General features: G+C 39.7%; 1 protein-coding gene across 1 annotated transcript in view; it reads right to left on the bottom strand.

Annotated features, from left to right (window-relative positions):
* DOCK8 (dedicator of cytokinesis 8) overlaps positions 1-23,712 on the bottom strand; it is a 206,887-nt gene that overhangs the window by 21,076 nt on the left and 162,099 nt on the right. Inside the window, exons 29-42 of the mRNA XM_090274147.1 lie at positions 23,502-23,671; positions 19,799-19,944; positions 17,778-17,960; positions 17,282-17,411; positions 16,248-16,335; positions 12,367-12,463; positions 10,930-11,064; positions 9,894-10,046; positions 8,794-8,952; positions 8,083-8,183; positions 6,901-7,093; positions 2,511-2,654; positions 875-1,006; positions 283-417 (exon numbers count right to left, since the gene is read on the bottom strand). Coding sequence (XP_090130273.1) covers positions 283-417; positions 875-1,006; positions 2,511-2,654; positions 6,901-7,093; positions 8,083-8,183; positions 8,794-8,952; positions 9,894-10,046; positions 10,930-11,064; positions 12,367-12,463; positions 16,248-16,335; positions 17,282-17,411; positions 17,778-17,960; positions 19,799-19,944; positions 23,502-23,671 — 1,966 coding nt within the window. The remainder of the gene's footprint in view (positions 1-282; positions 418-874; positions 1,007-2,510; positions 2,655-6,900; positions 7,094-8,082; positions 8,184-8,793; positions 8,953-9,893; positions 10,047-10,929; positions 11,065-12,366; positions 12,464-16,247; positions 16,336-17,281; positions 17,412-17,777; positions 17,961-19,798; positions 19,945-23,501; positions 23,672-23,712) is intronic.

Here is a 23,712-nt window from a genome sequence, read left to right on the forward strand (position 1 = left end):
AAACACATGACTTTGATTGAATTTTTGGATAGTCTTGAAAATAGTCACCCTATAAATTTACAAACTTTGACAACTGTACGCATAATCTTAGGAGAAAACTATCCAAATTTTGCTGTATCTCATGATCTCACCTAGTATGTTCATTTTCTATATGCAATGTAGAAAAATTTATATATAGATCAAAGATGAATCCATGACCCTTTGTTTTTTGTAATGATCAACTCTAACCTTTTTTTTTTTTCGTAAAATGTACAATGTTAAGCACAGAGTCTCTTTTCTTACCTCTAGTCTATGAGAGATCTCAGGAAGCTTGGTAATTGCAGGCTCCTTGTAAACAAATTCTTGTTCATCCAAATCCCCAAATTTGGATCCATAGAAACCAACTCGGAAGTAGGTTCCAAACATCCTCTTATGACCCTAATGAACAAAATAAGGAAAGCTCCCCTTAGTTATGTAATTTATGAGGATCCGTTGTATTGCAAAGGACAGGAGTCTTTTCTTATTGTGTTATAAAGCATTTTATCCCTATGGAAAATATAAAAGAAGTCACTCCTTAAAAAACTTAATGTTTATGGAATGAATTTTGGAAATAATAACAAAAGAAATCCCATGAAAAATTTCTAGGACTTCTTTTAAATGAGTTTAAAAGATTCTCATTTTTCCTGCTTGTAAAGTAATTCAAGCTGCCTCCTTTCATACTCTGAATTGGGGTCAGTCCTCCTGTCTGTTCCCAGCCCTTTTCTGTTTGGTAGCTGAGAGCACAGTAATGATGCGCTCAAGGTAAATCATTCCCCAGAGAGGATGGAGGGCTAAGCAACTCTGGGACAGGGTCACCTGCTGCCAGGTAACAGTGTTGGCAAGCATCCCCAGCTACCTTGCTAATGATGCTGTCAAAGGCCTTCTGCAGCTTGTCATGAGTGGAGGTCAGCTTCCGGAAGTCTCGATGTGCTTCTAGGATGGGGATGACCAGCTTATAGACCTCATTAACTGTCTCATACAATCCACCCTTGGAAAGAGAAGAAAATCGTAGAGAATTTAATCCCTGAAAACTTAAGAAAATCCACCACAGTTCATTATGCACTAGAGAATGTGTTTATCATTGGCACCACAACATTTTACAGAACAGGAGTGACATCTGAGTGTCTTTGGGATGGTTGCAGCACTCAAACTGCACATACCAAAAGGCTGTGTCTGAAGATGTTAAGCAGGGAAAAGAATTTTCATAAAGAAAAAAGAAGGATAAGAGATGGGAATAAGGGCAGATTTAGCATATATAAATGTAATCAGGGTTCCACTGATGACCAGATATTCAATATAAGCCTGAAAGGAGTTAGTAGGATTCTAATAGTTTGTTTTCTTAAATTTCAGGAAAAATATCAGTAGGAGTATTTTGGACTTTTTCTGAATCCTGAAAAGGAAATCAGGAAAGAAAAAAAAAAGAAGAAGCAAGAAGATAGTTAAAACAATAATTAAAATACATAGAGGTTTGTAGGTTGGAAAGTTGGAATTGAAAAGTAGGAAAGAAAGAAAAGTGTGAAAATGAAAACAAAACTGGACCATCTAAATATAGTGAAGAAGTAAATATTTACTTGGTTTAAAATTTGAAAGAAGAGGGAGATTATTAAAATGAAACTAACAAGAGACTTTCTCCCTTGCTCTGAATCTCAATGATTCAGTGATTTTCAACCAGTTTGCCATGGCAGGCACACGGGAAAACTTTAAAAACATGCAGTACCTGACTATTTAGTGAGAGGCACTGACCTCTTTTTCCTTAGATTGTCAAATAAAAAGTGACAACAGCCAATGGAACAGTAGCCATCTGGTGTGAAAGGATCAAAATTATACCTCTTTTTTCTTCGGTCAGATCGGCAAAAAATATATTTTTGGTGTGCCGCAGAATTTTAGTCATTAGTTTGTGTGTGCCACAATGTGAAAAAAGTTAAAAATCGCTTATTTAATCTATATGTATTTTCTCTTATTAGGAGTGGGTAGACCCAGATAAGGCTAATGAGAGGAGTCTCCGTGGCTTCTGCTCCCACCTCCCTGTGAGCGGGACCTGGTCTGTGGTGATCCTGAGGATGAGTCAGTTGTTAGGAAGAAAGACGCTGCCCATCTATTCCTTCCCTCTCCTCCCAGTGGCGCCACCCTAATGCTTTTCTCTATGAGAACACGCCTCATCATTTATTGTGTAACCGTGGGCAAGCCATTTCACCGCTCTGCGGCTTCGTTTCCACCCCCATTAAAAGGAATAATACTGTGAAACTGCTGCCCAGCCAATGAGCATGCAGTGAAAGCCAGACTGTTGCAGCGATGAAAGGCATTCTCACCTCCTTCGAGAGCTGATGCAATTTGCATCCATCAAAGATCTCCTGACCATCCCCTCCCCTGCAACACCCCTGCATGTGTTGTCTTGAAGTGGGACCCACTTGGCCATTAAGGCCACATTCACAGTACCAGGAGCTCAGCCCAAGCATGAAGGCCGGGCTCTGGGACCTGCTGTGTGCACACACCGTGCTGAACAGCTCGGCTGCCTGCTCCAGGAGGCCCACCAGGCCGCTCTCGGTAAAGTACCGGCCGGAGCACACGCCATCCTCGTCAGGTGACAGGGTGTCTTCAGAGACGGCAGATTCCTCCAGCACGTTGGAAGAAATATTCTGAAATAGATCACAGTATAAGCTCAGAGAACAGGGAAGCCAGACTAACAAGAGGCACCACAGAAATCCAAAATGCAGGAATGAGAGCCACATGCAAAGACTGCAGCAAGCCTGGGAGTATACAGGCCTGTAATTCCACCAGGAAGAGCCCCTCGCTGCCATTCATTCTGAAAGGACATATGAGCAACTGGTCTTCAGAACCCACAATTCTCTTTTTTAAATAACCATTAGGAGATATACGAAAGATACTTACCTCAATGTAAAAACAGTTGAGTTAGTTTAGTGAAACGACCATAAGGGACATGCAGCTGGGGTCATAGTTTTTAAAAAGCAAAGGCTAAGTAACAGTTGACTAGATTCCTTGTTGCACCAGCTGAGTGAACCTCTTATTCTTCAGGGTGTTTTTCTGAAGAATGTTGCTACTACTGACTTGACTTTTAGATGAATAGCCACGATATTATATGCCAGTAGCAAATTAGAATGTCTCCTTTATGGAAATTTTTATGGTAAGGTAGCAGTTATTCTCCCTGCCCCTCAGCATTTTGTTACTGCCTGCATACTTTTCCTTTATACAAACAGTAGAGTTTAAAGTCTCTAGCAGAGAATGCAGTGATCGAGGCTGGGGCGAGGGGGAACCACAGAGAAACCCAGGGCAGCACTTCCTCTCAGGGCTGAGTGAGTGCTGACTGTGAAGCTGCCCGACCCTGAGGACGCTTCCTTAAACTCTCTGCCTTATGCGTCTCACTTGCCTCACCCAGCTCTGGCCCTGGCAGTGACTTCTTCATACTGTTGACAGGTCAAGAGTCATTTTCTTCAACCTGCCTCACAGCTATGGAAGAAATGTATATAGAGCATAGAAGAAATGGGAAACCCTTCCAGCTAAAGAAATTGCAAATAGCATGCATATCATTCTTTCCTATTCCTGCACTCATGGCAGACATAACTAATCAATTATAGCACTCTTTCCCCTGAAGCTTAGATATAGGCTCAAAAGTCTTCTCAGCGTATACTCTAGTCAGCCACTATCAATAGACCAGTGTTGGTTTTTAAAGTAAAACTCTGCCTCCTAGCCTGGCTAGCAGGATCAAGTGAATCAACCTGAGCAATTGAGGAAAAGACAGTTGTTATGGTCCTATATCTTCACATCCAATACTGTAATGTAGTTTTTAGGAATATAGGAGGCTTTCAGAATCTTTTGTGGCCAGTCTTTCTTCCGAATGTGGTCTTTCTGTAATGATATTTCGGAATTCGAGATAACAGAAAGTCTAAAAGATGCATTTGAAAGACACTATCCCAAAAAACAAATACTATTAAAATTGTATGCAATTTTCTACATGCAGAGGAACAGATTTGAGATTAAGTAGTTTCGCTAGCTATAGTCATAGGAAAAAGATTCTGGTCAGACTTTCCTGGCTTCAGAATTAGGAGGTAAAAGTAACAGCAGTCTCTGAGAATGTATCCATATCTACATTTGTGGAGTAAATATTATACTCGGGGGCATAGAATTTCAGTGATCTCAGTTTCTTGGAATTCAGTGGCCTCGAAGTTATTTTCTTTTCACAGATTTCTTATCTCCAGTTTATAATTCTTTTCCAAAAATTCAATTTTATTGGAGCAGAACAAGGTTGAAAACTAAAGCACAAAGCATTTAAGAACTCAATACTGAACATCTGTTATTAATGCTGCCAGAATGCTTTTATCCTTCTATAAAGTAAACCCTCCTGGGGAATCATCCATAACTCCAATTGTGGACCTCAACTCTGGCCCAGCCCATTTCATTTCTCATTCCATTTCTCTGGCCATTATGATTGGTTCAGGCATGAGCACATGATCCCATCAGAACCAATGAGATGCACTGAGACTTTCTCAGGAGCCACTATAAAAAATTTGAGGCACCTGTCTATTCTCCTGGCCTTGAACATGAGAAGATATAAGCCTAAATCTTTCTCAATGAGTGTGGGAAACCTCTGCAGAATGAAACCAACATAACAGAAAGCAAATACAGGAAATGGTGTTGACACTGAGGTGTGATGACATAGTTTGGGCCCATAGGTCTAGTTTGGCAGGTGCTACTCCAGGCTCACCTCCCTCATGCAAGCAGATAAATTCCATTTTTACCTCTGGTCATTCTCGGTTAGGTGTTTTGTCCCTTGAAAGCATATATTTCCAAATGGATTTGGTATGTCTCATTTAAGAGAAAAGAGAATTAGCTCATAAGCATTAACATAAGTTGGCCTGTCTTCTGTAGCTAAGAACACCTAACTCACCATGTTCTGTGAATCATGAAGACTTCCCACTTCACACTTCCTTCTGCCTTCCCCTTTGCCTTCCTTGTCCTTCTGAGCTTCCCTTGAACTCCAGGCTGGGTCACATTATAAACACTCACAGCATCTTTATTATAGCTTTTATCGTAATTATAATTGAATAAGGAATGAAATAGTTATATGATGTCACTTTCCCTGGCTAGAATGTAAAGTTCATGAGGACAGAATAGGTGCTTAATATATATTACCTAAAAGAAAGAATGAATGGATAAAATATATGAAAAAGTAGAGCTATATGCGCTCCCATGCATGGACAATGTAGAGTTTTCTGTAGGTTCTAGAATACCTATTCTAGCTCACCTTGGCATGACTCAGTATAAATAAATAAACTGAATCCTAGGTAAAATTAGAATTGTAAGGTTTAATAATTATTAATATGATAGATATCAAATAAAATAGAATAACTGGAAAAAGCATAAGACAATAATAATAGTTCAGTTAATGAAACAAGGAAATAGGACGAAGCTAAGTGATAAACCTAAAGATTTTTCTGGATAATGAAAGACTAGCACTTATAATATTTACCCTTAATAATAACAAATGTCCAAAATAAATTTGATGCAAGAAGCAGATACAAAACCAATGTGATATTTTTATGTTTTTTGGATGAGAATTTAATTTGTGGCTTTTATAAGAAATCTTTTTGAATTGAGAATAAAATTTATTTGCTGAGAATGAAAACATTAGACATTTTTGTTATTGGAAACCATAAGGAAAGAGTTAACAGTATGAGGTAGTCCCAATGTGGAAGGTGAACGGTGTTCTGGGAAATCAGAAGCTCCTGGCTCAAACAGCAGTGGAGTCAGTGATTTACTTTCTAAACCTGTGAAACCTACTTTCAATTGCCCTCTCTCTCTGCTTCACACAGCATCACAAAACTGCCTTGAAGAACAATAATGAGAATAAAGCCTTTTATAAAACGAGTTATGCAAATTCTAATAAGAATAATACAAACATGTGTAAATGACTTTGTGAGTCTGTCTTGGAAAGGGTTCATTTACTGTACATACTATATTGTTCATGGTTTTAGGGTTGGTCATTCCTACAGATGATGTCTCTTAAAAAAAAAAAACAGTACTTGTAACACTTTAACACTTTTATTTTCCCTCTAAATACTGTGTTAAACTATTTAGTAAAAACAGTCCCAGTGGCTACTTAGCATTCCAGCCTGAACCAGTGTTGAGGCCGGGCAAACAAATTCCCTTTGCAAACTCTGGGTAATATTCAGCTTACCCGTCCCCTTCTCCCTTTCCCACATCAATTTGGTTCTTCCTTGATTTTAGGATTAGGGAGTGGGATACTATAGAGCTGGGAAGTGTAATCCAAGGAATGGGCCACGAGGAAGATCATTTCTCCAATGTTTGGAAAATACTCTCATGGTTGACAAGTCTTAGAAAAGTTTAAATAACCTGAGAAAAATTGTTTTCGGTTTCTTTATCTGTGAAGTGGGAGCAGTAACACCTTCTCTATCTGCCTGCTTCACAGGTGGGTGGGGAGGTCAAATGAAATCACGGATGTGAAATGTTTGGGAATGTCTAAAGTGCCTATCAACTCTACATTTATTGTAATCAATAATTTAAAAAATAAACCAAGATGGTACAGCACTGAGAAGAGGCAAATATAATATACTAAAGCAGGTTTTTCAACCTTGACACTATTGATATCTGGGGCCAGATAATTCTTTGAGGTGGGAGCTGTCCTAAGCATTGTATTTAGAATGTTTAGCAGCATCCCTAGTTTATACCTATTAGATGCCATGAACATCTACCCTCAAATCCTCAGTGGTAACATCCAAAAATGTTTCCAGACATTGCCATACCAAAAATGTTTCCAGACATTGCCATATGCCTTCTAGACTGCGGGGCAAAACCATGCCCAGTTGAGAACCACGGCTCTAAAGGAAAAGCTGAACTTGCCCCCACCTGGAAGCTGACGCTGCCCACGGGCAGGTAGCTGTGATCCTCCAGCATGCTCAGGTATTCGGCCACCAAGGCAGCGGCGTGCACCAGGCACATGGCGGCCTCCGTGTAGCACTTCTTCTTGGTGTGTTTCTCTGCCATGTTTTGGAGCCAGGTCAGCCGCAGATCCGGAGATGTCTGGTAACTCTTGGCAATTCTGAAAACAGAGTGAGAGAGTGTCAAGGACAACTGCTTAATGGCACTGCTTTTCTTCTGTGTATGGCCACTGTTCTTCTAAGAATTTTTTCCCCAAGAGTTTTGCCTACACATTCAGAATACAAGAGAAAAAGCCAACACTTATCAGTCCACCAGTTTTCATTCCAGGTCTAAGGTGTTCTGGACTCCAAGAAATAGTATTTAATTAAAGCTTTATGGGGTGGGGGGAAGACCTGATAAAATATCTATTTAATTTAATTTATTGTTTAAAGGTCTTATTTATTTATTTGTTTGTTTATTTACATATTTATTTTAGAGGGTAAGGGAAGGAGAAAGAGAGGGAGAGAAACATCGATTGGTTGCCTCTCACACACCCTCAACTGGGGACCTGGCCCATAACCCAGGCATGTGCCCTGACTGGGAATCAGACTGGAGACCTTCTGGTTTGCAGGCTGGTGCTCAACCCACTGAAACACCAGCCAGGGCAATTTATATCTATTTCAATGGATCTCTAGCAGTTTTCTTTTCTTTCCTTCTCTCAAAATAACAAGAGACAAAAGTACCACCACTTTAATTCCATCATATCCAAATGATTTGCTTCTATAAGTGGTGTCTCCTGAAGAAGGAATGTAAGGCAAAATTTTAAACTACAGAGTAAAATATGATTTTTAAATAAAACTGTACATGTTTTATTAGAATAGTAAAAAAATCACATAGGAAATAATTCATATAACAGTTGATAGTTCTTTTCTGTCACTCCAATGTTATAAAATAGGTATCTTACTTTAAATTAGAGCGATCTTTCTGATGATTTGTACTTGAATCAGCTTACTTTGAATGATTAATTTCTACCGATTTCTATATACAATTTTGGAGGTAATCCAAAACAGTGTGCCCACACAGCCCATGATAATTACATAATAAGAACTCCACAGTGACAAACCCTAGACCCACAAATGACCCCCTCTTGCTTTTATCAGAGAAGTTTACCTGTACATGAGATCCATAAGCATCTCAGGATCTTCTTGAAATTCCCTCATTTTCACCGTGTCATATAAGATGCTATTCAGATTGCAGAGAAGTTCTTCTACCTGCGAAAAGGTGAGTGTACAACCCCTAAATAACCTTTACTTTGTCTGTAGTCCAGGGTAACGAGTTAGGATTCAATGAAAGTGCACAGGGCAGCAAGTAGCAGGCTTCTCTAAGAGTCAAGAGTTTGAGTGGAAGGGAGTCTAGACGAGACCCCCTGTGGCCTCCATCTTTACAGGTCCAGGTGCCTCGGAGGCCTGGATGTGAATTGGCCCTTAGGATCCAGGAATTAGCCCTGAATCCTTAATACTATTTTTCCCTCTTGATTACTTAAAAACGAGAATTAGTTTGAACAAGTTTGCAACTTGAAAAGCCCTAAATTGTAATGTGGAACATCAGGGCTTTTTATACCAAGTAGAAGGTAGCTTAGGACTTCAGCTTAGCTTCCACATTATATATATATAAAATGTATATGCATATGTAATTATATATTTTATATATAACTATATATCTATATATTTTATATATAAGTATATTGTGGCATGTGGATATATACATATATACACACACATACATATACATACTCATAGATACATATATATATATATATATATATTTATTATTGGTTGATCCCCAGCCCATGCATGAAACAAGGTATGCTCCTGAGTCTACCTGGGGAGGGAAAGGTGTCGTCTGCATTGCCTTGTCCTCTTCTGCATAGGCCAAAATTGTCCTCAAGGATTTTCTCAGGTGCTCCTCGTTAAAGTCTGGTGCTTTACCCACCAGAGAGGCCAGAGACATGGTTACTTGCATCTTTACTCTTGCAAAGTTCTGCATAAGGAACAAATAAGAGGCACTCAGCTGGTAGATAATTGAAGGCAATAGAGACAGGCACTAATAACTCTCCAATGTTTCTTTTATGCAGTTTAAATGATCCCTCTTCCCTCGATGAAATGTGAGGTGTACGCTGTATAAGATTCATTTTGTTTAAGAGTTTAAAGGGATATTGCGCTGAGATAAGTCTATCAGCTCCCTTTATACTTTCATTGGGGGCTGAGCAGCCTCCCTGCTGCTAAGCTAGAAGTTTCCTATGAAGTTGGGTCACAGGATGTCCCCTTTTGTGCTAAGATTTTTGTGCTTGGAACTTTAATTAAACTGCAAAGAGGAACAGGATCTCCATGGCCAGGATTTCTGAGATTCTGGACTCTGGGTAGGCAGTGACTTTTTGTTGCTCCTTTCCTTTCAGGCCCATGTAAAAATATGACTGATCTAAAGGTCCCTTGAGCATGCTCATTAATGTGACCACAAATGTGAATTGCAAAAGAACATATCAATATCTAGACAAGCTAAAGCAAAAGTTGAGTCTTTTGCAATAGAACAACTCCGAAGACTCCTAAACTTCAATGAAAACTCAGGTGTGGATGATAAAATCATCTTCTACAGGTTATTATGGAACACGTTAGTCAAAATTTATAAATAGGACAAACTCTTTAGAATTCTTAACCTGCCTGCTGTATTTTTTCCCCACAGATGACAACTTTTAATCTACATATATTCATTTTTTGACACACACGTGGCAACCACTGCATTCATCAGTTTTGATGTTTACTTCTGGATGCAAGTTCAAACAAAGGCTGCTATCCATCTGCATACTCTATTGTTTCTTCACACAGGAAGGAGTAAATTGCAACTCTGACAACGTTTCCTCAACCAGTGCTTCACATTGACTTTCTCTATTGATTCTGGGTCACCCAGCTGGTCCAAGCTCTTACACTGGTGGCTCCAAAACTGAATCTCATGAGGAGGTAGAGGGTGGCGCAGGCTTGGCTCCGGGTGACGTCCATGCTGCTGCTGCAATGGTGCAGCACACGCTGACACAGGTCTGCACACTGCTCCACCTCCTCCTCAAACAGTAAGTCGCCGAACTAGGAGAGACATAAGGGGCTATTAGGTATCGCTTGGCACATTCATGGGCCTTCTCGGTGCTTGTTGAAATACGCAAATGTCTGCTTGGACAAGCAAAAAGCCCAGAAGAGTTAATACAGTGCTCCATAAAGATAATGAGCTACCTGAGTCAGAAGATGAATTGAAGTGATGGAGTTGACTTAAGATTTAATTATGAACTGCACAACAAATAACAGGGCTGCATAATTAATTGCATTGTTGGCCAGGTTGCATTCACTGGACAAGTCACAACTCTAAGGAATTATTCTGAATTACTGGGTTCCCTAAAAATTATTGGTGACTAAGAAAGAGAAAATGAGCCTGCTTGGGGAGAGCAGAATTTCACTTTCTAAATGGAAAGATCCCATGTACATAGAAGGCACCAACTGAGATTTACAAAACACGGGGGAGAATGTGAATGGCCTTCAACCATTTTACTTAAGGAATATCTATATTCTTCAGGCTATGATAGAGAAACTTATTTCTAAACTTTTAGTCATTTTATGACATGACATTTTGTAAGACTTACTAATGGATGTCATGTATAGGACTTTGGTCTCACTCAGATGAGCTATTAAAGACAAAGAGTAAAAGGCAAAGTTGCTCAATGCACTTGTGCTCTGATGTCTCCAGTGAGTGGCCATTCCGAATTTCTATAGTTCCACCCTCAGTTCAAGTGTGAGAGCCTGTTTTCCCTCTCCACGGTGCATCTGCTTTCTTTCTAGGGAGATTTAAGACCTTTACTGTGGTGTCACTTAATACAAGTTCTCTGTGGGCTTTGGTACACCTGCAGCGAGATGTATGAAACTAGATGAGAATCATAACTCTTAATTAAAAGTAAGAAAACAAGCAACCTGTGTTTACCTTGGCAATGAGAGCACGAAGTGTTGCAAAGCAGTGAGTCAGGTAGGTGGTGCTCTGATCACAGCTTAGGGAATTCACCAGGACCCTGAGAACACCTCCCAGCAGGCTGTCTTTACAGTCCAGAGCCGAGCTTGCCTGGGGAAACAGAAGAATGAAGAACAGCATCACTGACCCCTGGTGCTGTGCCAGTGGACTGAGTGGTGAAGACACAAGCAGACGCTTTTGACAATTAGCACAGGGATGCCGAAGTCCCATTTCTCTGGATCTGAGATCATAAGAGTTTCGTAAAGCACCACACATATCCATTACCACGAGAGCTGAAGACCTATTTCCAAATGCTTTTATTCCCAAACTCCTAATTGATTTGGGATTTATGCCTAATTCCGGGCTGTTAAACTAGAGTTATAAGGCATGCCTCCCCCCATCCTGGGCAAAAGCTTTTGGAATGTTTTTTCTTTGTATACAAGGCACAGCTTTCCTTTGAGCTTCAAAACACAGCTGTGGGCTCTCCAGTACAATAGGGGCTGCTTAGTGGCAGTGATGTTTCTAAATAGGAGCTTGTTTATCAGCTACAGTAAGATTAAAATAATCAAAGATAATGACAAGTTTCAGCTTTCTTTGAAAATTGCAAATACATTTTGTAATGGGATACCAAGCATTTAAGTTATCAAAGATACCACATACTTTTGATCTGTATTTTTATACAATGATTACCTTAATTTTAGACAACTTAAAAGTTGGACACCTAAAGTGCCACTGTGTTTTAACAATTTTTCTTCTTCAAACTCCTCCCCCAAACAAATACTGGGTCTACTCTAATGATTTCTCATTGGAAACATGTAAAGGATTCATTTTCCAGGTTAACTAAAAACCAAATATAACCTACATGTCTTGGTAATTTGATGTTATACTTTTCTACAGCAGGGATGGCAAATTCATGGCACAAATGACTTCTCTTCACTAATTTATGTCCAAAACAGACACACCTTTTTAAAAAATATCTAATCCAGTCATAAACGAAGCTCCTCTACCAGACATCAACCATAATTCAACTGGAGTTGACCCACCAAAAAACAAAACAAAACAAAAACAAACAAACAAACAAAACCCCTAGCTACCATCCTTAAACTAGATATTGCACAATAAGCCCACCGTCCCATTATAAACTTGATACACTCAGGCAGATTTAACTACAAGGGTCCAGTTTATAATGCATCTAACTCATTCCAAGTGCCAGTAAGTCAAAAAGGCCTAAAGAATGTTCCTTATTTCTGGGATTTGTTATTTGGACACATGTAAACCACCTAACTTCATTTCTTTTTTAAAAAGGCATTTAGGGGTCATGTTTATTTCTTCTACAAGTTTCTCTAAAGAATTCTTGATTAAATTTCAGTGGACATAGTCATGCTGAGCAGATCGGGTGTTTGTTGTCCTCACCTGGATAATGTTTTCCTGCATGTCCAGGATGATTAGATTTGCTTCTGTAGCTAGATTGCCACTGATCAAGGCTTCTTGATCTAACTCTGCCTTTGTTCTAAGAAATAAAAAAGGAGGTCAAGTTAAAGCACATATCAGACCTGGCTATATCCCAGTGATAGCAATCCACGCAACAAGGCATAAAGAAATCTTCTAAATAGTCAATCTGGGAGTGAATACAAAGCAAGCTGGCCAAGGAGTGTAGGGTGCTTTTTGTGATTAGTGTCTGGTTAAAAGATTTTTTAGGTAGTCTTGAGTCCGTCCTCATCCCCACTATTATAAATAATGATGACAATTACAGAAATAATAAGATGGATAGAAAGGCAATTATTGGTTGCTACTAGCAATTATGCTAGCCAGTCAGGCTGCTGCACAAAGCCTCAGGGCCATTCCTGCATTTCTTACCTAAGAACCATATCCAAATCCGAGCCTCTGCAACAAACTAGAGGGAGGGAGACTGAGTGTGATGTGAGTTTGGCAAGGAAAGGGTGATGCTTCAGAACCGATCAGGGAAGAGTCAAGTCTCTTGACTTCCCAGAGGCTACCTTGGGGTTGCACAGTCAAGGGGGGGGCCTTTTCCCCCTTTCTAATGGGAAGCATGATTGCATTCCTGTGGGGTGGGCCATCTAATATCCTACAGGATGTTCATGACTGGTTATTACCCACTAGAGAATGGGAAATTCCCTGGTGCTCCTTCTCTACTGGCTTTCATTTTAAGGATGCAGAGTGTTTTATGCACTAGTTCATCCATTCTCATAATATCCAAATGAAGCTGGAAGGGATATTTTGTATCACCAAAATTTAGTTGCCAGGCAAGGGGAGTGTAAAGAATTGACTTTCCCAAGATGTCCCAGTGGCCAAAATGTTAGTGCAGGGGTTGGGGTGTCACGATGTAAGCTCCAAAGTCTAGGACCTGCATCACCAGATGCTCTTAGACTCTTTCACCCATCAGTGGGGTCAGTGCTGATGTTCATGCCATTGAGAGCTCAGAGTAAATATTTCCCTTAATTCTGAATGTTTTCACACTTAGTATAGGCTCTTGGGTCCCTAGCTGCTTTACATTTTTTCTCATTCTCCAATTGATGATATTTGTGTAAAATAAGCAAAATATAATAGCTATAATACTTTTTATTAATTTACTGATAGGCTTAGATTTAGAGCAACACTAGTCAACAGAAACATAATGGGGACCACATATGTCATTTTCTATTTTGCAGGAGCCAAAATCAAAAAGGCAAAAAGAAACAGGTGAAATTAATTATAATGTATTTTATTTAACTCAATATATCAAAAATATTGTCAATGCATAATCACTACAAAAATTACTGATGAGATAGTTTACATCCTTTTGTTTGTACTAAGCCTTCTAAACCCCATATAAGGTTGACTAATGAGATATTTTACATGATTTTATTCAAACTAAGTCTTCAAAATCTGGTGTGTACTTTTCCCTTATATTACTACCATGGCTACTATATCAGATGGTGCAGGTCTAGGGTGTCCTAATTCATCCCCCCCCCCCCAAATTTTTTGTTATGGTAGAACACACGTAACATAAAATATAGCATATTAACCATTTTTAAGTGTATAGTTGGTGGTATTAAGTACACTCATATTGTGCAACCATCACCACCACTAATCTGGTTTTTAAAAAGCCTATTAACTATTCCTTTAAAATAATGGTTCTCAAATATGACTGTACAATAGAATCACCTGGGGAGTTTCGCCAAGTCCTGATTGCTGGGTCCCCCCACTGGAGATTCTGAATTAAATGGGCATGGGTACATCTGGGTACTGGAAGCTTTAAAAGCTGCTGGGTGGTTCTAACATACAGCCCAGGCTGAAAATTACTGCTCGGAAAGGAACAGTGCCAAAAGGACTGAAAAGTGATCTGAGAGAAAACAGTGCAAGACAACACTACCATAATTACAAAAAAGTTTTCTAAATTGAGCAGCTTAATTTTACTATGGTTTCTTTTAAAAAAGAAAGAAAAAAGGAGAAAAAGCAAAAAAAAAAAAAAAAAAAAAAGGCACCACCCCTGAAGATCTGCAGAGGTGAATCGTTAGCTCTGACGGTGAGCAGCCCACCAGGTATTTCGGGGCTGAGGACTGGCTTAGAGAGGATTGGAGGACCCAGCCTGGCAAGGCTCAATATGGTGTTGTTTCTAAAGCACAAGGGAAAGGTTTCCCAAAACAACAATTTACACGGTTCAAGCAAAACATGCCTGATTAAACTCTTCTTTTAATCTCAGAGTAGAGGTCCTAACCACCTATGCAGTTCTGCATCACCTAATGCATGCATGTTTTAAAAATTTATTTTAAGATTTTATTTATTTATTTTTAGAAAGTGAGGAGGGAGGGAGAAAGCGAGGGAGAGAAACACTGACATGAGAAACATCTAAGAGTTGCCTCTCGCCCTGACTGGGGACCGAACCCACAACCCAGGCATGTGTCCTGACCAGGAATCTAACTGCTACCTTTCAGTTTGTGGGACACACCCAACCAACTGAGCCACACTGGTCAGGGCTAAAAAACTTCTATTGTTGTTGGTCATTGCCTGATCTGGAACTTACGGACTCTCAGAACCAAATATTTCATAAATCAGTTCAGGGGACGTAGAGCAAGAATAAAATACCCAAAGCAAATGAGTGTTATTAATAGGACCAATAACTGGGCATTCCAAGTAACACCTATAATAAAAATGTGTTTATCTCTTTAATGTTTTAAAATAAATTAGGTCTCCAAAAGTCCTACAAGTGGATCAAAATGATGCATTCTGTGGCAACAACAAAAATAGTAACATATTTATTTATAAAATAACATTGCTACTCAAGTCTGCCCTACCTTCCACTCCCTTGTGATAGGTAATTCACTCACCACGGGAGGGATACCCTTCCTACACCTTGTTCAGTGTGTGGTGGGGGTACCTTCAGCTGTGCAATGCTTTGCTCGGTGAACCCTGGGATTCATTAGGCTACCTGCTGCTAAGGGGAATAGCAGACATGTGCTATCTAGTCAACATATTTAGTTTTATGCTCTCATATATCCAGATTATTGCACACACACACACACACACACACACACACACACTCACACACATATATATCTCATATATTTCAATCCAAGCAAGATTTTTCTTCTTTCATTCTTTATAATATTTTTCTGATAATATACATAATAATATATCCATTGTAGGAAATATAGGAAAGCATAAAGAAAAAAATATCAATTATTCAAAAAGAAAACCACCTAAAGAAAACCACTGTTAGTATTTTGGTAAATTTCCTCCCAGTATTTTAAAAATGTACTTACTATATATAGTTAGAAACTTAAGATTCTACTCTAAAATCAAGTGTCTATACCACTTTTGTTTACTTAACTATATCATAAGCATTTCCCATGTCATTAACAAAACATTTCAATGCCAACCTCATATTTTTCTATTCTTGAGCATTTAGAATGTTTCCAATTTTTAAAAATAATTATGTAATGCTGATATAAATACCCCTGAATACACATCTGTGCACATTTCTGGAGAGGAAATGTAAATTGAAATGACGTGATCTTGGGTCCCCTGTGCTGTCCCCATCAGCAGCTTTTGTTAAGCTATCGGAGATTGCTAAATATTTGTTTTCTTTAAATGTTTATCAATGTGATAAATGTTTAAGAGCTGGAAATCATAACTCCTTATACCTTTGATTATACCATGTCCCTGGACGAACTGAAATTACACAGATTATGATTTATTTTCTTATCCTCGGAAGGAAGTAGTAATACAAATAGCCTGGGAAAAAAAGTTTGGAACTTTAGGTAAAAGTAGCACAGAGTTGCCGAGTGACTCACTTATCTAGCTTCTCATTAGCTTGCCGCCAATGTGTCTGCTCCTTCTTCCATCTCAAATTTTCACTCAGGCAGGAAAATCGGTCATTCCCTAGGAGTTCAGAAATGCATGATAGGAATTTGATTAGCATGAAACCCTCAAGATAACCAGAAGTTCTGTAACAAGGACAGCTAAGAGGACTCAGCACTGCTTCTTGGGCTAATTAGAGCCCATGCTGGATGCTGGTAGGAGACAAAGCCTTGTCCCTGTCCGCGCTGGCTCGCTCTTTGATTGCTAAGCTAGAGCTTTAGAAGAACCCCTGCCTTTCTGGGGTATTGGTGAACATGTTTCTCATGAACACAGGGTTCCAGTGAAACTCTGGAGGTTCTCAGTGAGTTACTGAAAAGGACAGAGTGACTGTCAAGTGAAGGTGCCCAGCCACCCCTGAAAAAGCCCCCAACCTTTGTGTCCCATTGCATCAGGTGAGCTGTCACCGTTTTACATTGAGCACAGTAAATAAGACTGAGGGCACCTGAGCATGTCACTCTATTCTACAGCTGTGAGCTCAGCCTCTTTGGGATCATTCCTGGTTAGTGGGGTCTTTGGCGGACTGGACACTCTGAGAGCACTGGGGAGGTCTGTTCCATCCTAATAGTGCCCCGAATGATTTGGGGAGATGATCTTGGAACTACAACTATCCAGTGTATTGACCATGTGCCACAGAGACAGTAAGTCAACTACCCCAGGGAGAGGCTTCAGCCTTGAGAGACACCATTTGCCTCACACTGTGACCCTTGTTCTTAAATGTGATCTTTTACCACTGACAAGTTTTAAACAGAAGATGCCCTTGGGGACATGCCTGGGGTTCCTGTGACCTTGGGAAAGCAGCTTTCCCTTAGAGATACAGGGCTAACATTACACACGTCATACACGGAATACCAGAATACCATAACGTCGGGAGACAGTGATAGTGTCTCCTCATGTTAGGAGCACATTCCTTCCCATAGAAGGTGCGGAAATCTCTAACAGAGAGCAGAGAAGGGTGTATCCAACTCACCTGGAACCCGGCGCCGCATCATTTCCCCTCTGGCCCCTTCGCCGCGGAGCAAAGCCTCTTCCAGCCTGGCCTTGACATCCCTTGACTTCTGCAGGACTTGGGTGCTGACTTTGTCAGAACTTGGCTTTCCCTGGACAGGACAGAGGCAGAGGGATATTTAGTTGGTGAGATCTATGTCCATGGGAGAACCCTCAACACAGCACACTCCAAGGTCCCTCTGGCCACTTTGGACATGTGCTACACAGAGACACTGTTTTGGGGGATTGCATGGCTAAAATCCTGTTAACAGGAGTGGAGTTCTCGTTACAGAAGTCAGGGATCCTTTCCCTGTGGAATCTAGATAGGTTATGGATATGCAAATAGGTTATGGATTTTAATATGGAAATAAGAAAAATTACTGATGCCTCCCTTGCCCAAACAAGGGGGGGACAGTAATAAGACAGGATGGAACTTGGGAGACAAGAGCTAGTCCAAAACAAAGCCACCCCACACCTACCTTGTACTCAAAACACGAAACGCAGATGAAAAGGAGATCTAAAATCCTGTTGAGCTGCATCGATGGCAGGTCCGCAATCCACTTCCTAATGAGGCTCTGGTCTGCATTTTTCATGATCCAGAGGAAACAGATCATGAGGTTTCGGGTTGTGTCGGCATTTAGCATGTTGTAATGCTTGTAGGGCTGGAAGTGGCAGATGGGGAGAAAAACGCAGGGGAAGAAGTTGAGCAGCAGAAACATTGAAAGTTTTACGGGATGTTGATCTCTTAGAACACTGTAGCTGTACTTCTGACTTGGCTGGAGTCTGTCTCCAGGGACTCGGCCTTTTCCCGGCAGGGGAAGCCATGTTCTTTGAGCTGGGCGGCTCAGCCAAAGGCTCACCTGGGGCAGTATTGGACCTGGGCTTTTAGCCATATAACTTCGGGCACTCTGTGTCTCAGAAGCACTGTGGTCAGGTGGTCTGCCCTGGACCTGACACCCCTGCCCCAATCTCAACGACAAGAGGGGGGGCTCCCATGCTGCTAAGATCTCCAAGTACTTCTCCTTCAATCTGGACACTAGTCAGCTTAAAGTGGAGTCCCCCAGCAGAGAACTAGCCTGGCTAGGTGCCAAAAATACCCTAACTATTCAAAACTTAACTTCTTTGTCACAGAGTCTAAAGTATAATATGCTCAACAAATTAATCAAGTCCCTAATTTAGTGGAGTCCTCTGTAATGTGACTTTAACCACAATTTATGTCTTCCCGGGTGAGTGGGTGTGGGGATTCAACCTATTTGCTTTAATACATTGGCCACAAAAGTTCGTTTTAGAATGCGGGGCATACTTTCTGCTACTTATCAAATCAACACTTGGTTCCTGTGATGTAGCTCATATCCAGTGGAATATGGTGGCGAATTTGTAGCAAGGTATTTGTGAGTATGTGAGGGAAATGTTGGGTTTGATGGGAATGATAGGGTGTATGCAATGAACTTAGCTTTAGTTTTTCTGAGTAGGGTGATAAGAAGATAGGAAATCTTTAGATAGAACTTCACAGGGAATGTCTCCTAATAGGTGAGCTTTGGGCATCTGGCATTTGCCCTTAGGTCAAATAACAATGTAAAAGCATACAGCACCTCAAGCAGCTAACTTTGCTACGATGGATATTAGAAAGGTGGAGGAAGTCACAAAACACCGTATTTTCCAAACTATAAGATGAGTGAGGTCAACTCTCAAATGTCTTTTTCTTACTTGCCAGCCCTCCAACCCTCATGGGGGTGGTGGTGGTGGTGACTAGATGCTGGAGGAAAGAGAAGAAAGTCACCTAGCAAAGATGAGTTAGGTTGTCTAGATGCTGCCTTCCCAGGAGAGAGCCAAGTTGAGTCCTCTGCAGATGTACGCTACACTGAAACGCTCAGTTAAATCAGCTGGAGACCTAACTTGACAAAGGGATGGTCAGAGATCATCAAGGAATGGAGAGAGATCACACCTCAAGTGAATCAGAGGTTTTATTCTAGGAAGAGCCCCTCTTTAAACCCAGTTTGTGCATGAGGACAGAGCCAAATATGTCTACTTAGGGTCTCTGGGAACCTAGAGAAGCTGAAGTTCTTTGCTAAAGAAGTGCTCTATCAAGTAACCTTCAATCTTTTATTGGAGGCAGACACAGTGTGAATAATAAATACACAGAATAAACATAGCTCAAGACTGATTATCTGCAATAATCTCAGATTTCCCAAGTACACCTCTTTCCTGGTTTTCTGAGCCTTGAACTTGGCACCACTGAGACTGTCTAAATTTGATCTCAGTTTCTCCTGCTGTGGCCAGCACCCTGCCTGACCACGAGGGACCTCATCTGCACCATTTCCCTCCACAGCTGTCAGCCTCATGGTGGCTCCTTCTAGCATCGAGCAAGAAGGCAGAAATCTCACTGCCTACTCTATGGTGGGTTCTGGTTGGTGAATATAAGAATGAGTCCATCAGAAGATGGGAAAAGACAAAAAACAAAACAAAACAAAAAAATAAATGAGAGAAATGTGCAACATACCAAGGGAGATAGCAATGTTCCATTTGTCTTCAAATTAAAATTATTCCCAGCGATGGCGAGTGCCACATTCTGGTTAATTGCACTGATCCCTTCTTGTTCTTCGTCCGAACCACTGGTGCGATTTTTTCCACCACGGGCATCTGCAGCTGTAATTCAAACATCATTGGTCTTATCAATGCAATTGTGCTCCTCAGTATTTACCCAAAGGAGTTGAAAACTTACGTCCACATAAGCACCTGCATTCAGGTGTTTATAGCAACTTCATTAATAGTTGCCAAAACTTTAAATTGACCAAGATGTCTTTCAGCAGGTGAATGGTTAAAAAAAACTCCAATACATCCAAACAATGAAATATTATTTAGTGCTAAAAAGAAATGAGCTAGCAAGCCATGAAAAGATATGGAAGAACTGCTAAGTGAATGAAGCCAATCTGAAAGGCTACATACTGTACGATTCTAATTATATGACTTTCTGGGAAAAGCAAAACTGTGGGACCATAAAAGTTCAGTGATTGCCAGGGGTTAGGAGGAAGTGGGCAGAATACACAGAGCACAGAGGAGTTTGAGGGCAGAGAAACTCCTCACGACACTACAGAGATGGATAGATGTTATATATTCATCCGCACTCATAGAATGTACGATACCAAGAGTGAGTCCTAATGTAAACTACGCACTTTAGGTGATAATGATATGTCAATGTAGTTTATCAATTGTAAGAATCTACCACTCTGGAGAGGGATACTACTAATAGGGGAGGTTATACATGTGTCGGGGCAGGAGGTATGTGTATGGGAAATCTCTGTACCTTCTCCTCAATTTTGCTGTAAACTGAAAACTGCTCTAAACATTTGTCTTATGAAAAACATACAATAAAAAAACAAAAACAGTGATTCTCAAAAAACAAAATTTAAGTCTTAAAACAAAATCTTTGGTAATGTCAAGACAAAGAGGGTGATATCCTATGTTCTAACCTAATACCCAATGTGTGACTGATCCTTATCAGTCCTAAATCCAGCCCAATAAATTTAAAGCTGATGTTTAGCATTAGTTATTTGCTGCTATATATAGGGAAAAGCAAGCAGGCTAATAAAAAAGACAAAATGTCCAGTATAAGAATATGCTAGAAATTAATTTTTCAAATTGTGAAAATAAAACACTCAAAGCTTTCATAACACTTTCCTATAACATAATATTTTAAAAATTCATTCACATATTTTAAATAATAACCAAATATAAAGGAGCCTATAATTATAGTATTAAACAAGCTCCTTACAGAATAACAAGCTATTATCACAAATTAAGCAATACTTTATTAAATTTTAAATGTTTGAAATTAATGTTAATTCATTATATCTATGTAATATAGACATATCTATATTTATATATAGGTCCAGATGTATGTAAACAAAAAGGCTCAAATGGTTGGTTTTTAAGAACACTATCAATCACACATACAGAAAGTATTTAGAAAATTCTTAGAAAAGCATGTTAAACCACTTGCAACTGATTGATTGATTAACAACTCATATTTTATTAGACCTGTCAATGTTATTAGTATTTGGATCTTCAATTTTCCATAAAAAGGAGAGTGTGAACAGTATTTCCATCTGCTAAAGTTATGCAAACAGAACTCAGTTTTTAAAAGAACTCAATTTTTAAAAATAATAATTCAGTATTGTGTTTTAAGGCAATTGGGTTTTAAACAAATGGTAAAATGAATGGCATGCAGAAATTATACAAGACCTGATAATATTATAGGGATATTTGAGGCTGAATTCTCACTTCCTCTAAATACACATAGGGTCATGGTTACAAGAGAAGGTAGGAAGTATCTAAACATGTTCTGCACAAAATGCTTTTATAGAAGTTCTCTTGCTTCATCTAAACTGTAGGCACCATTATCACATTTTTTTACTTCTGAGGAAAGGGAATTCATTGAAAGATTGAGAGTCTTTTCAAAGGTCTGGTGTTTGAATTAAGTTGTATCTTTTAAATTTAATTTAATTTTTCTTATTTTTTAATCCTCATCTTAGGATATGTTTATTAATTTTAGAGAGAGTGAGAAAGGGAGAGAGAGAAACCTCGATGTGAGAGAGAAACATTGATGAGCTGCCTCCCGTACATGCCCTGACTGAGGATTGAACCTACAACTTGGTATGTGCCCTGACCAGGAATCAAACCTGCAACCTTTTGGTGTATGAGACGATGCTCCAACCAACTAAGCAACCCAGCCAGTTTTTAAAGACTAGATTTTTATTAGTTTATCAAACTAGACATTACATATACAATAGATGCATCATATCACATTACTAATAGAATACTTTTTACTGTTTACCCCCTTGTCACTACATCATAAGCATAAAGTTCAATGCATATGTAAAGAAATTATTGAAATTTAAAAGGTCAAAGACAAAGTGCTGAAAATCTTTGATCCCAAGTAACTGATTTGGAAAATTCTAATCAGCAAGGAATCTCTGGAGAATGTGTGCTCAAGTGGTTTCCTGCTTTGGGAATAAACTGGTGATGGGTCTTCAAATGAAACTTTCTAGAACCTTTCACGCAAAATTCTGGAAATGGTCTTCAGGATACCCTGCTCTGACCTACATCTTGAAGTTTTGAAGATGATTCTTCTCTCGATTCGCCCTCCAGTCAGACACTACTAGATGAAGCTCTACGCACCTCTCCCTGCAGCCTTCTCACCCTGTGTGCCAAGCTTGCTTCTGTAATTTCCTTGCCTATTTTTTTACTCATTTTATGAGCTACATAATTATCACCAAAATGATTTGAGAAACAATTTAATCAGACATGATACTTTGCATTTAAAGGAAGCAGGAAAACGTGGATGGTTCTAAGATTCCAAGGATGATTGCTTGTAAGGATATCAGGCTCACATAAGCATTCCTCAGACCCAGAGTCCTTCATCAGTCAGGAGAGCAGCTTGGTAATTTCTCAGAATTTTTCTTGAGTTAAGAGAAAGCAAGAACCATCCTGAAGTGGTCGAATCGTGGGGTGTGTGTGTGTGTGTGTGTGTGTGTGTGTGTGTTTGTTGGGGGAGGGCAGGCAATGGGATTGCTTTCCTTAGGTGCAGGGTAGTTTGGTTCATTTGCATTCCCTAGTACACACTGTAATACACACAAACCCTTCTGAAACAATTTATCCTTTCCTCTCTTTCACTGTGAGAGATACTGACTTTCAACCTTAACATCAGCTTCTTAGTGCCAAAGGCAAAATTCCTCTGCCATGGAAGAATTTCCTAATACTGAAAGACACCATGATATGTATATATATTTTTGCATAGAACAATCGTTCAGGTTCATTTGAGCCTGCTTCTTTGCATAAGCATTCATAAAAGAAAGATAAGGAACACCTGTATTTCAAGGCAGTAAGAGTAGTACTGTAATCTCCAAAGGGAGTGTGATTCTGTTATCTCATCCTTTGTGGTATATGGTTTAAAAAGTTCAATATATACCAGCAGACCAATGAATGAATAAATGAATGAACAAATAAATAATTTCTAAGTAAAAAACATACACAGGGTTATGTGCCTTGAAAATAAAAATGTAAAAAGGTCTGGAGAGCACCAGTGTGCAGAACTGTTCACATAAGCATATCAGCACTAGAACTAATGACAGAAACCTCTTTCTAGTGGAACATACGGCAGGGTTCCGCACCAATCCAGAAAAGGAAAGAGAAAGCATCATTACCTGTGAAGTCATAGAGCTGTGGCAAAGCATCCAAAATGATGCCAACCAAAGGCAGGTAAAGGGCAGCAATTTTGACCTTCACCTCTGGTTTGACACAGCGTGGGTCCAGGTCATGAGAACTCAGCAGGCTGTGAATGGCACTGACAGCTTTCCTTTGTACTTTGCTTATCCTGTTGGCACAACACAGAATGCTGGAGGTTATGGAGGTTAT

Source organism: Furipterus horrens, unplaced genomic scaffold (assembly GCF_987537825.1).
Source record: "Furipterus horrens unplaced genomic scaffold, mFurHor1.1.pri manual_scaffold_4, whole genome shotgun sequence".
Taxonomy (NCBI): domain Eukaryota; kingdom Metazoa; phylum Chordata; class Mammalia; order Chiroptera; family Furipteridae; genus Furipterus; species Furipterus horrens.